This window comes from Strongylocentrotus purpuratus, unplaced genomic scaffold, assembly GCF_000002235.5.
Source record: "Strongylocentrotus purpuratus isolate Spur 01 unplaced genomic scaffold, Spur_5.0 spur5_scaffold_14, whole genome shotgun sequence".
Lineage (NCBI taxonomy): Eukaryota > Metazoa > Echinodermata > Echinoidea > Camarodonta > Strongylocentrotidae > Strongylocentrotus > Strongylocentrotus purpuratus.
The window spans coordinates 14,165,653-14,180,448 of record NW_022145599.1 but is presented as its reverse complement, the minus strand read 5'-3'; the positions used below and the strand labels follow the sequence as shown (position 1 = coordinate 14,180,448).

At 38.7% G+C, this 14,796-nt stretch overlaps 1 protein-coding gene across 1 annotated transcript; it reads left to right on the top strand.

Moving 5' to 3' along the window:
• The first annotated feature begins 332 nt into the window (after positions 1 to 332).
• LOC100893510 lies at positions 333 to 14,392 on the top strand. Its single transcript, XM_030984258.1, has 7 exons — positions 333 to 636; positions 4,177 to 6,257; positions 6,668 to 6,912; positions 7,826 to 7,892; positions 8,773 to 9,144; positions 9,817 to 10,283; positions 10,951 to 14,392. Exons 2-7 carry the CDS (start codon positions 4,187 to 4,189, stop codon positions 11,284 to 11,286), a joined length of 3,558 nt encoding a protein of 1,185 aa, XP_030840118.1. The 5' UTR covers positions 333 to 636; positions 4,177 to 4,186; the 3' UTR covers positions 11,287 to 14,392.
• The last annotated feature ends 404 nt before the right edge of the window (positions 14,393 to 14,796 follow it).

Below are 14,796 nucleotides of genomic sequence, written 5' to 3'. Positions count from 1 at the left end.
GATAGATATATAAATCAAGAGAGAGAAAGAGAGAGAGATGGAGGAAATGGCTTAATAATTGTACTTATGGACTGAGGATAATACTAATTATAGCAAACAAAAACTATACAATACTCGAGAAAGGAAGAAATTAAGAGCGATCGAGAGAGAGAGAGGCCGGGTTGATACAGAGAGAATTTAAATACAAAGATAAAATGGGGAAAATACAGAAAGATAACCAAAATGTGTCTTGTATCATTTTACCGGGTCCTAGCTGCCTGGACAACCCTGGGAAATGACACAACAAACCACAAGTAGTAATATATGATTACGGTACTCATGCTCGTATCAGCTGTATTAATACTCGTATCAGCTGTATGAATACATGCATTTTCATTTACTCACGTTCATTGAACCCATTGGTGTGCCTTATACACGAAACCCTCCTACGCAGTTCAATAGCCAATCACAGACAAGATACCACCGGTATGATTGTTCAATCAATTTGCATACACAAGTACACACACACACACACACATACCGTACCAGCGTCGGCAAGATGGCGTCCTTTATCTTTGATAGTTGTTTGTACGTAGTTAAAATGGAATCCAATGACCCCCTGATCAACTGATTTTGACATCTCAGTTAAGGAGAGAAGTAAGTATTAATTGTATAGATTCTGTATTTACTATATTTTGCATGATAAATAGCTTATATTCGTCTTCATTTGAAGACATTTTGCGTAGATCCAGGGCCCCGAAAATGGGAGAACATGTCTCGACAAGTTTGGCTTTACGGCGATTTACCTGTGTGTAAAATGGAGTGATCTGAGCTGTGACCGTGTTGATGCGTTCAAATTTGAGTTTAAATTCCGCCAGAATTTGAATATTCGGTGTTCCAAATCATCGATAAATGTATACCAGACACTTCTATGGATATCAGAGATTTAAATAATGTGAATATTTAGGCTTGGTATCGTGGATAATGATCGAAAATTTGACGTCATTTTAGGCTATCTTTTGGGAGTGTTCCAAAAGTAGATTTTTGTCCAGCTGTACATGTAGTCCCACACTTGTGCATCTGTGGTGCAGGTTTGGGTGTATTGTGGTGGGCTGCAATTTTTCTGCCATTGACATCGACATGCTCAATTTTGTATTTGTGTCATTTTGTGATTTTTGTTTTGTTCACAATGGGCAGGGGCTATTTATATGAATTATGACCATGTCTTTGATGTTGTAAGCTCAAATAGAATAACAAAATCCTTTTTATCTTCCTTAGTCTAGAGTTAGTTTTATTTTTAACAAAGTGTAGCCTACCGTAGACTAATTGAACTTTTTTAAAAGTTAACTTTAACATTACAAAACAACAATATAATGACACTAGATTTAGGCTGATTGAGCAAAAAGTCCTCCTATCAGGTATTTGATCTAAGGTTGAAGATTCCAACAGGCAACACAATTTCCTTGGCAAGCGATTCCCTACATGTAATGATGTAGAGTCTAGTCTAGAAAAAAGTTGTTATTAGACGGTAGACCTAACAATTACTGTACATGTATGATGTAGCTGTAGATCTAGTAACAGTTTTCAAGCTCTACCCTCCCCCCTCGTTCCTTCTTCCTGTTTTGGTGGTTATTAATTTTAAAATGTTAAGTTGTTTGTGATTTTTTCTTCTTTAACGTTTTTACCTAAGAAAGCATCAAATTTAAGAAAAGTGCAGATTAATGAAATTAAACAATTCTGGAGTACTTATTTACCCTACCCTGAATAAATTATAACATTATGGATAGCGATCTCAAATTAAATTTTAGGTTTGAATTGGGGGGGGGGGGGGGGTTGTGTGTCCTGGCACTTATTAAAAGTACCGTAAAGCTGTCATATGTTTACTGTTGGATTTTTCTGGAAAATAAGCATCAAATAGCAGAAACCATCATAATACTAAGTACTGTATATTATTGTCCACCATAAATCTTCTGAGAAATATGAAACAGTGCTTGTAAACTTCGTCAATGCACTGTTTGAATTTGAAATCTACTGTCTGAATTTTAAGCAACCTGTCCAGAATCACAATGGGTTGATACCTACTGTATTGTAATTAATTACATGTACATTAATGATTGAATAGGCCTGTGTATTTGATATCTGATTCTAAATTAATGTAATGAAATGACTGTGTACTTTTGTTTGAGGTCTGCCGGACTTGCATACCTGGTTACCTGATCTAGCAACCAGGCATGCAGTCAGGAAGTAGATTGTATTGAAATGACTTTGTAGCTTTTTTTTTTGATGTCTGCCTGACTTGCATACCTGGGTACCTGACTTTGCAACCAGGCATGCAGTCAGGAAGTAGATTGTATTGAAATGACTTTGTAGATTTTGTTTGATGTCTGCCTTACTTGCATACCTTGTTGCCTGACATAGCAACCAGGCATGCAGTCAGGTGGTAGATAGACTTACCTTTACCTTTTATTTATGTGATGCAAAATTGCAAATGTTTTGTACTCATGCTCTAATATGTCTGGATTAACATGCCAAAAGGAAGGATAAAAGTGGGCCTCCTGTAGTGGCATCGGGCAGATAGACTAGGGCCTGTAGACTGTAGAGATGTGATGTACCTGTACAGAGTGGCAAGACTGCCATTAGACCGCCTGTTCTTTCATGTTTGATATTTGCCTGGACTTAACATAAAGCAGAATGACGAAAACTAAATGCACTTGAGCGTGCATCCTTGTTTTCTTGTTTCACTACATTAAGATGACCTGTTTTTGTAAGAATTGCAGCATTCAAATGATTTCAAATCATGTTTAAAATCCAGTCGGGAATACATTGTATATAGAAAATAGAACCTTATATAGCGCTTTGAGCATACCAGTACGTGTTTATGTAAAGGCGCTATATAAATATCAATATGTACAGTATGTATGTACAGTATACATGCAAATTGCACACTTATATTTGTAGTTTTTACTGCCCTCGAAAGCAGTGGTACATGAACATACCTGCCAAACCTCCCGAATAATCCAGAATATCCCGTTTTTCTGGATTTTTAGGACCCCAAAATGCGGGATATCCCGGATTTTTAAAATTTGTGTGTGTGTGTGTGTGTTGCTTACCGGTTAGCCAAATTAAGCTTGTGTTATCATATGCCGCGATGTGAGATCTCACGTATAGCGTGCATTGAAGGGCTGCATGATTGAGCAGCGAATTTGTATTCAATTTTTTGCACAGATTTACCACGTACATGTACATGTATTGCCAGTTACACTGCCGCTGCATGTGCGAACGCCTGTTACATGTAAGGGTACAGATTTCTTATTTTCGAAGACATACCGTGCTGAAAATTATTAATTCTCATTTTCAAATGTTGGCAGGTATGCATGTACTGTACGTGCGTACATGTACATTAACATGTATGCTATTAGAGTGTAGAACAAATCCTCTATAACTATGCAAGTTATTTTTAGTACTGTTTTAAATGTTTTAAAGGAAAACAAACAAACAAGAAGATTTTTGATATCTACAATGTAGTGTTTATTTAACAATGTATTGATGGAAAATGATATGCATGTATGTATGAAAAATATTCTTACTACCGTCTGTAAGTGTCATGTCATCTGTACAGTACATTGTGTAAGATTGTTAAGATCACAAACATTGTTTTGAACATTTATTCAAATCATTTTGGTGCATGTTGCTATCTTGACAACTCACAGTAAGTTGTGGTTTAAGTGGTTTTCCGTGGTAACCTTCTCTGAGGGAAAAGAGGAAATGGCACGAGAAAGCACTTCCTACTGTACACGTACATAGCATTGTTTGGGCATTGTTATTGTTTGAGATCAAGTGTATTTATATGAAGGAATGAACTGTCCAGAATCTACATTACCTTCTGCCTGAACTTCAGTTTTAGTGAGAAAAAACAAAATCAATGTTAGTGGGTGACAACAAAGCTTTTGCAAGAGATAGGAATGGTCTGGAGTTTCATATTGAGTTACATTGTACTTAAAAGCTATAAAGCATTAGAAATTCCATTCTACCAGAAATGGAAGATTGAAAATTGAAATGCTCTTTGTCTGTGAATTATGTCAATATTGATACTCCTAACGTTTAATTGAAATTAGTGAAGAGAAAAAATTTGAAGTGCATCCATGAATAAGTTATTCCTGTATTTATATTTTTTCTTTCATTGATTTTATTTCACAGATGATTCCCGATGCAAGGGTTAAAGGCTCTACATGCTGTAGCAGCCGAGGACCTTCAGATTTACAAGGCTAAGAACAGCCGCAAGCCAGCCCTTGACCTCAGAGGTCTTTGCCTCACACAGATCCCCGACTCCATCTGCTGTGGCATACTAACAAAGTGCCTTACATCGCTGGATGTTAGTCACAACCAGCTGACATGTCTGCCATCATGCATCAGTCGGCTAAGCTCTTTGCGAGACCTGAGGGCATCTCGCAACTTGCTCAATCAATTGCCAGAGGACTTTGGATGCCTAAGGGAACTCGCATTGATAGACCTTTCACACAACCACCTCACACATATTCCATTATGCCTGGATAATCTTGAGTGCATGCAGCATGTGAACTTATCTGGGAACAGAATCGGTGAACTGAGGGCAAGTACATTTCACTTGCCGAGGTTAAGAACGTTTCATGTAACGAGAAACCCAGTAGCAAATGTACCTCAAGATGTATATTTAGATGGATTGCCGGCAATCCGTCGCTTCTTTGATGTAAGTATTAGTGTGCCACAGCAGGTCTGTTGGAGTCGGGAGGATCCGCATTCTTCACTGTGTGAGGAAATTGCTCATCTTCAACTGAAACATGTTAATACCAGACACAAGAGTGTAGACGTTCGAGCCTGTGCTTCAAAACCTACGTACCTTGAGGATTCTCACAATGAAAGAACTAGTGCATTCAGAATAGTCAGGAATGGTGCTGCTGCTCCTCACAAACAACTCCAGCGATTAGAGTCAGATGGTCACGTCTCCACAAGTGACTACGGATCGTGTACAGGATCAATGGGTGGCAGTGCCTTCCAAGGAAAGCAGGATGATGATGCAAACAGTTGTTGTGGGGACCAGGGAAGCGATGCTGGAGATGTTCCTCATGAGAAATATGAGGAGATAGAGACTTGTGATACTTGCCATAAACCACTAACACCAGAAGTTGACTTTGAAGATGATGAAGCAGTAGACTTCATTTTGCCAAACAGATCGAGGTTTCTGAAGACTGGCCATGCTGCGGTTCTTATTCCCGAGCATAACAAATCAAACATCTTGCGAATGGATTTCTTCTTGGAATTATTAGGAGACCTTAAGTTTGTTCCAGAGTTTGGTGAGAATATGATCCACGCGAGCTCAGTTGCTTTCCTTGGCCCCCATGGGGCCTTGTTCTATGAAGACTGTCCTGCCATCATTCGGCTACCCCTCTTTGTGGATGTTGGAGTATCAAAAGTGAGGTGCTTCACGAGCAATACGGATGATATGGAAATGCCTTTTTGGATGGAGATACCTGCATGTGACTTCAGAGTATATTGTGGATATGTGTTGTTAAGAACAACTCACTTTTCCCTCTTTGCTGCCATGTTGGACAAAGTGACCCCTACTGTAACGAAAGTCATCAACAAGGATGAGGGTGGAAAGCTAGTAGTAGATCAAGTGCCTGGTGTCAAGGTTGATTTCCCAGAAGGATCCCTATTGGAAGATGTTGAAGCTTCTGTTAAGGTCTACTGCTCAGAGCTTCCTGCACATCTGAGGACAAACCTCCCAATGGGGGATGCTTTTGCATCCCCGACAGTGGTGCTCCAACCTCATGGCTACTTCTTCAAGGTGCAAAGAGACTGCAATGTTACCGTGGAGCTGCCTATCCCAAACTACAATCAGATAGTTCAGCAGTTTGGAGGAGAAGCCCAACTCTCTGTATGGCACAGCCCAACATCGGAAGAAGAGCCGGTCTCGTGGGAACCACTGAATGTCGTCTATCACATCCGTGAAGATGCCAACGCCAACCGCTTCATGGTGATTCCCGTTGAGCACTTCTCCTGGCTGACTGCCATCTGGGATGGGATCAGGAGTAAGCTGAACAACACAGGGATGTCACTGGGCTTCTACTCGGGAGGAGCTGTGAGCATGAAGTGTCAGGCGTGGATGCTGGAGAGTTCAGATACGGAGAAGTTTGGTCTGGTGGTCATCTGTCACCGAAGTGATGACAGTGCAATGCAAGATGTGGGCAACTATGCTAATAACGTGGGTGGCAGCCTCAAACCTGTTGCAATAGCACCTGGTGAGTTTTGGTGTTGGATAACATCTCCTTAGTCATTTATTAGTGATGAGTCTTTGCCGGTTTGATTGGTGTAAAATATTATGTTCAGGTGCCTTGTTGAAAAGGAATGTAATGTCATTGTAAAATTATTGAAAGGATTTATTGAATTATACCTGTTCAACATGTCACCCAGCTAGTTATTTTGTTAACTGATGATTGCATAATAATCGAACACTGTAGGAGTTATTTGGTGCTAACTATACCGGAAGATACAAGTTGAAGTTCAATTTCTTTTTAATAGGAAATTTGCGCAATAATTAAAATAGAGTGATCATCATAATTAATGCAGCAGTCAGTTTCACTTTGTTCACAATCAAATGTATCTGCATGATCAGAGCTTCATGAAGTGTTTTCCATTTTTTTTTTTTCAGGTGGAGATATTGTAGTAAAGCTGGGACGTTCAGACTACTTTGAGGCAGACACTCGAGCCAGCGAAGACCCTAGTCTGGAGAAAGTGGAGGCCAACTACAAGGGCGGGGAGTTTGAGATGCAGTTTGCATGCCGCTTCAAGGGAAGCAACAAACCCAAGGAGAAGGAGATCTTTGGCAAGGTGTTCGTGAGGCGAAGGAAAGAGGATGGCTCAGAAGAGCGTCTGTTTGAATTCAACCTTATCAAGGTAAATTATCCATCGAAAGTAACCTAATCAAAAGCAATGTAATATTTTTACCAATGATTCAGATTCAGTATCAGTATTAATGACATGAGACACTGTCTGCCATTTTGAAATTATTACCTTGTGTTTTTGGTTTTTGGTTGTATGTAAGCTTATTTTAGTAATGGTTAGTCCCAATGATTTCTATGTCCACATTGAGATTTATTAAGTAGGTTACCTGAGATGTGAAGTCTAGAAGTCCTCAATTCGTGCTGGCTGCCAAAAAAAAAAAATATTGGTATAGTTTGTGCAGTCAAAAAAGAAAGTTTGTCCTATATATTATCTTATGGTCACCTCTGATCATTAGATAATGAAATATGTTTTTTTACCCTGATTGAATGAATGACAATAATTGTTTTATTTATGTTAGTAGGACGATTCAGTGATGAATTTGCACAGGGGTCTGAAGTATTGGCTATTTTTGAGAGCCATACCTTGTTCTGGGCCTGTTGTCGCATCTACCTGCGTGTGGCGGGTAGCGACTCCGGGCTACAGGACAGGTGAAACCAAATGCATTCTGAGAATGAAACGCCTACCGAGGGAAGGGGGGAGGGTGGTTCTGCACCCATCTTACTATTAGTGGCAAATGGGAAAAGAATGAAAATTTCTCTCAATTTCTTCTTTTCCAAGTGAAAAACAATCCATCAGTCAGATAGAAATATACAAGTGCCTTTAATACATGCATGTACCTTACTTTGTGGACATTTAGAAGTAACTTGTATCGGAATTTCAACCGTTATAAATCTATTGATAATACTTCTTTATGGTTTAATAGAGCAATGAGTTTTGTTATGACTGAAATAGAAATTGGGCTTGGTAGCACTTACTTACCACTTGTATTTTGGATTATAATTCTCCTTCATGTTTTGATTTGTAGAAGAGTGATGAGCCCGATGATGCTCCGGAGGATCCGTGGACCACAGCATCCCTCAAAGACCTGGCAGGTAAGAATCCTTTATACAGTCAGGGGCCCTGTTTCATAAAGATTCAAAGTCGAACTTAACTCTAAGTTGGACTTAAATATTATGGAGAGCCATTAGCATGTTCGAAAATATTTTTTAAAAGTTATTCTAAAAGGCATATAATGTTGATTCAAATCATTCATATTTTCTATTATCATTGGAGATTTCTTGTTTTTGATTTGGAGTTTATGAAAAGTCTAAAATACTTGATTTTTCTCTTTTTAATATATTTTATTCTAAGGCTACAAATGGCTCTCCATAATTTTTAAGTCCAACTTAGAGATAAGTTCAACTTTGGATCTTTGTGAAACACCCCCCTGTACTACACATGCTCTGCAGGCAATTTACCTAACCTTAACCATGATTCTAAGCCGAACCTAAAATCCATTTGCAACTCTAATCTTGATCCATATTTTGAAAGTCATTAAAAGAATAACATTGTTTTAATAGTTTGGTTACATAATGACACTGGGGCCCATTCCTAGAAACCGTCATACTGTAAGTCTAACTTCTTGACTACCCCATTGAAACGTGTGTAATAGAATTAAAACATGTTTCAATGGGATAGTCAAGAAGTTAGACTTATGACGGTTTCTAGGAATGGGCCCCTGACTATTAAAGAGAAATAAAAATTCATGAGGCTCAAACGGTGTATTTCATTGTGTTTTGATTGGGTGCGTAACTGCCTGTAATAGTTTGTAGTAGGTTTACATAAAGAGATTAAGGGGGAGATATAACTATAATATGAATTGGTTTTGTTTGATTACTCAGAAAATATCTGAGTTCGCTTATTGCCATGTCATCTTCCTGAAACATACGATTAATTCAGAGCACAAAATCTCCTCTTCCTTTGCTATTAAAGACATGCATAACATCACCGTTGAGGACAACTGGAAGCAGTTTGCCCGTGCCCTTGGCTTCAGCTTCCAGGACATACGCACCAAGCTAGGTCGGGCTGCGGACCCCTTCTCGGAGATCGTCTCCATGTACCGAAGAAAAGGAGGAGAGTACAACGAGTTCATGGTCACGCTGAGCCAAGTCGGCCGTAAGCTTCGGCTGAACGACACCTCATCGGAGGAATCGGCAGCACCAAACACGGGAGGGGCGCAGAACTGGAAACAGATGCTCAGTCTTAGGGGTTGGTTCGGAGGAGGCGGAGGCAATGTCAGTCCATCGCAGTCAGGATCGCACTCCTCCTCACCACCGAGTGTACATGAGGATGATGAAAATCAACGTGAGTAGTGTTGCAAATTAGGATTTAAAATTGAACTTGTAGAATCAAGGAAGTTTTGCCTTTGTTTAGAAAATATTTTTGAAGGATTTGCCTGAAAAAGTCACAGGTATGGTGATTAATGAAGGATATTGAGATATAATCTTCACGTTGAAGACATTTTTGAAAATGCAAAAAATCTTAAAATCTTGCATGAAAAAAACACTTTGATATATTATACAAGTCAGAAATAGAACAGATGAAAACTGCAACCATTTACACAATTTGGAATCAATTGGAATTATCACATTTTGAAATTATAAGTAATTGCCATTTTGAAATATTACATTGTTCTAGTTTTATTTCAAAAGATTTATAAAAATGTAGATAGGATGAACACCATACTTTTCAAGCATCAGTTGGCCTTTAGTCACATCACAATAAAGATATATTCCTTTCCCTGATATTGATAGCAAATTCTGTCTAAGCATTTACATTTAAAGTACGGTAATGTAGTAGTAAGAAAGGCCAGTTCTGTAAATTGAAACCGGTTATCTGCATCATGAAGTTTATTCTAATTAAATATATTTTTTGCTAGCTTTAGCAATAAATAAGTAATTCATATTTGAAGTATGTCTCTTGAAAATCTATTTAGCGTTCATAAATTTGATTACACATCTGTTCCTTATCAATCAGCTGGTCCTAGTGGTCTGCAGCAGAATATGAGGCGAAAACGTCAGTGTCCTACCTGTGAGGCAGAGCCTATCATTCCATCGACACCGCACCGCTACGCCAAGCGTCTTCGCCTCTCCCCTACCACTTCTGAGTCTTCAGGGGGTAGCGATGACCCCATGCACACCCTGCGTTTCAACCCAGACCAGTCCCCTCCCCGCACCCCGGGAGAAGCAGGAACGTTCTGCAGTCTCCCCACCACATCCCGGTACTCCCCACCCCACATCAGCCTCACCCATAACCCGTCCGGCGTCAACCTGGTGTCCAGCCACAACAATAATCCCGTCTTGACCCCAGGTGTTGGCATGTCGGGTATGTCCAGCATCTACGGGCCCAGCACGTCTCAACTTACCTCAGGCAACCCCCACATGTACAACAACACCCCATACACGGCAGTCCATTATGGCAGTATTCCTAATACAGCACAACAGGTGAGGAAAAAAAGAAGAAAGTTTGTCTTTTATATTATCGCGCTGTCGAAGGTCCATCTAGTTTAGATTTATGTTTGTAGGACGATTCAGTGATGAATTTGCACAGGGGTCTGAAGTATTGGCTATTTTTGAGAGCCATACCTAGTTCTGGGCCTGATGTCACATCTACCTGCGTGTGGCAGGTGGTGACTCTGGGCTACAGGACAGGTGAAACCAAATGTATTCTGAGAATGAAACGCCTATAGAGGGAAGGGGGGTGGGGGAGAGAGGTTCTGCACCCATCTTACCATTAGTGGCAAAATATTACTTATAGACGTTTTGTTTGAGTATGCTATGAACAATTTTATAAGTCCCCATGATCTGTTACTTCTGTACTGCTATATGTGTGTGCATAGTTCAACTCCTGCACCAACTGTATTTTTAAAAAAATTAATATTTTTGTATTTTTTAAAACCAACTGTATGTTTTAAATGGATGTCAAAGATTTGTCACTCTCTAGCCTGTGTAGACTGAATACAGAGGGCTATGCCTTGGACCATATTCTCCTGGTGATATTTCTAAGCACCAGAAAAATAGCAAATTGAAGTGCGATACCAGACTAATGTTTATCCTGTAGTAAGAGCTGAGATGGAGTGTAATATGAGCGTCCTCTATTTCTATTTCACAGGCTATGCCCAACTCCTTGAGTGACCAGGAGAACCTCCTGCGCGCCAACCCTCAAGAGATCAGCCAGAACAACCTCTACCACATCGCTTCCACGATACAGAACAACTGGGTGAAGGTGGCCCGCTTCATCCGCGACGACGAGACTCTGGAGACGGACATCAAATCCATCAAGGAGAATCACTCCAGTCCCGAGGAGCAGGCCACTCAGATGCTCCTTCAATGGAGGGAGAAGTGTCCAGACCGATGCAGTAGGGGGATCCTCTACGGAGCACTCTGTGACCTAAATCTCAAGTCTGTCGCCAAGAAGTGTGAGCTCATCTACAAGAAATCCAGATGATAGAAAGCTTTCATTGTTCAGTTGGTCATTAAAAGTGCCCTTGTGTGCCTAACTGGTCCTATGTTATGATTGACAAGCATTACAGAGTGGCCAGTATCGTCATAGTGCTCTTCTGTAATCATCCTCTGTGCAACGACTGGTTGCAGATCCTCAAGAATGTATGGTGTTCGTCATCTCTTTATCCCATTTATTATGTCGTGAATCGCACTGCTTCAGAGCTTTACTGCATTGCTCTATAAATGCCTTGGAAGCGTGCTTTAAAGAACATATATGCAGTGAGTTGCATAGTGAAATTTACTTTCTTGAAGTAGATTAATGCCGTATGCAAAACTGCCAAACTTGATGATGGTGTATCACGTGTAGTGTTGCATGTCAAATGTAGAGATGAAGACCAAATATGAGTGCTGGTCACTTATTCTTGTTCTTCATCGTTAGAAAGTTGGAAATGCTGCAGTGATAAAAGAATAGAAACATTATTGCCTTAAAGGTAATACAAAGTGTTGGTATGGATAAATTTTTATATTCAATTTTTTTTAAAAGCAGAATTTTTGTATGGGCTAAATTTTCTAGTGCTTATATTACATCCACAGGGGCATCCAAATCTATCCAAATTGAAAAGAATCACCACCATCCAATTTTCAAAAATTCCCAAAACTTTGTATTACCTTTAAGACATGCATATGCTGGAGCTGGGTGTTCTGCTTTGAAATGTATGTTGGTAGGAAGTGCGTTGGCAGTGACATTGCCTCAAACCCTCATTCATTCCATGATGTCACTGCCTCGCGATGAGTTTTCGTTAAATACAATCCCGAGCCAGATGCTGATGCTGAAGCTCTTTTGATAACTTCCCTAATAAGATAGCATTTTCCCTTGACAGACCAATAAATTTTAAGGTCAAAACAATGTATTTTATGGTATTTATTACATCTTTTTTTCAAAAGTTGTAATTATCATCTCTTTCTCTGCCCCCGTTATGTTTCACATGGATCATGACTAGAAAATAGCTTTGCATGTTCTTTGAAAGTTTTGTATTTCCTTTTTTTTTCTACTTGGGCCAAACGGAAAAGTGCAATAACAGGATACTCTTTGTGACATAACGTTGTGTTAGTTTGTAACAATTTTTTCTCACTTTGATTGCTCTTTTTAATTCATCGTTCTTTTTATATGTCCCCTTGCTTGCAAACATTTTTCTCCCCCCCCCCCCTCGATAAAATGGAGAACTTTACACTTTGGTTGGACCTTCAGTATTAATTCCAGTACACTTGGAATACACAGGCACCAATTGTTTGCCATAGTTTGTTTCAAACACCTAATTTGCTGGTATGGGTTAATGGAGTTATGACACCAAAGGTAGCCTTCAGGTATAGATAAACTATTTCAAATTGTAAGAATAAGTTTTAAAATAGAACTATTGCATTGGGGCTGGACAGGTGAACAAACCTACAATATTCCGGACAGGATCCCTGTAGATACATTGTAAGCAATCTTTGATTGGAGTAAGCATGAGTGGAAGTAAATTCAACAATTGCATAAAGAAATAAGTATTGATTCAAATGATGATTTTATTTTTCATGCAAAACACAATACAATGAATAAGTATATTACAAACAAAATATACAATGAAACGACAAATATGGTTGTAAAAGCACGGGAAAAGAGGAACCAACTAGAAGCATACCAGTAGCTTGTTGAAGTATTTATTCCTCAGAGGCTGTTTTACGAACCGTCTTGAAAACAAAGTATACATAGAAAATTATGGGCCGATTTGGACTGCCAGTTATAATAAATTGTGACACCAAAACTGCCTCAAGTACCAATTGGTATGAAGATGTTGCTTTAAAAAGAATTGAGAGTAGTACTTCTATTAGCAGTTAAAACATATTAGAAATTTCGGATGTCTGATGACTAGTGGTGATCAATGTGATCACTGTTCTGAAATATGTTTTTTTTTTCTCCCTTCAATAACTCACTACTCAGGTATACCCACCTATAGTACATGTATTTTTCTTCTTTTTTCTCGTTGTACTGTACAATCGAATCGAATCTTAAAGCTAAACAATTTTTTTTTTTTTTGGGGGGGGGGGGGGGGGAGGAGGGTATAGGATTTGCATTTTCCTTTTCCTTGCGTCATCTCCACTGAAACTTAGTGAAGTGCTGCAAGTAAATTGCATCATGATACTGTCTGCAAAGTATTTTATATAGTGTTTTGTGTGAGATGTTTGTTTTCATTACTCAGCCATATCATGATGTTTATCCTGATTTATGATCTTTAATCTGTGTGCAAACACATACATTATGCACAAATTTGTAAGATCAAGCCTTTTCTTCTTCTTATACCGTCTTCAACCATGAGTCATTCCATTCTTTAATTCAGTAGCATTTAGTTTGCATATGGTAAACAGCTATTTATTTTGTAATAACTTACCCTTCAATTCATTTGTATTCTTGGTCCCTACGCTATTCATGCTATGTTTTATTATTCTATTCTTATGTTTCGTAACCTGGCCTGGTAGTCGGATGTTTTCATTTTGATCCCTGGGCTATCCCAACCTTTGATCTAAATTATGAATCGAATTGTCACCTTGCTTCCTTGATAAGTGGTGAGACTTCTTAGAGTCTAAAATTTCATTGCCTTTGGCATTTCTAAGATTTATCCTTCTGTGAAATTTACAGTTTGACTGTCTTTAAAACAATCATTTAAAACAATTTCCTTTAATCTACTAGTATTTCAAGCTAGCAAATAATATCCATAAAAAATTTAATAATCAAATCTAAATCTGAAATAAATTGATGTAATAGTTCCCTATCGTGAAAAAAACAAACTTCTCCATACTTCATGTATGTAAAGGAGAAGGAATTACGATGTCTTTTTAGTGTCCCATCATAATTATAAATGTGTGAGTTGATGGTTTTTATCTGCCTAGTCTCATTCCAAACTGTATATAGTTAATGTAAATTATTGAGAGTTATTCTAAAGCTTATGTACATTCAGAGTATCAAATATAATGTACTTTTTTGTAAAATGTGAAAGTACTTTTTCTTTTGTAAAAGTGTTTTTGTATAATATGAAATATTTTCAATAATAGAGTTCCAATGGAAACATTGACATGCTTTGGTTTTGACTACCTTTATTTCTACTGTTCATTTTGAATTCAGAGCCTTAATAGATGATTTACATCATCATTCCCTCCAAATCAAGTAGAAGAGGTGTCGTGGTCGAGTGGATACGTCACTGGACTGTCGATCGCAAGGTCCGCGGTTCGAGTCCCGCCGCGGCACTAATGTCCTTTGGCAAGACATTGATCTACATTTGCCACACTCAACCCAGGTGATGTAAATGGGTACCTGGCAGGAATTAATTCCTTGAAATGCTGGAGCGCTGTATAAACGGCTGCTAGGCTAAAGCCAGGGTAATAATAAATGTGCCTCGGAATAGAATTATCTAGATAGATGGCGCTATAGAAATGCCTATTATTATTAATGTAAAGTTTCTTATCAATCCTGTAAAAA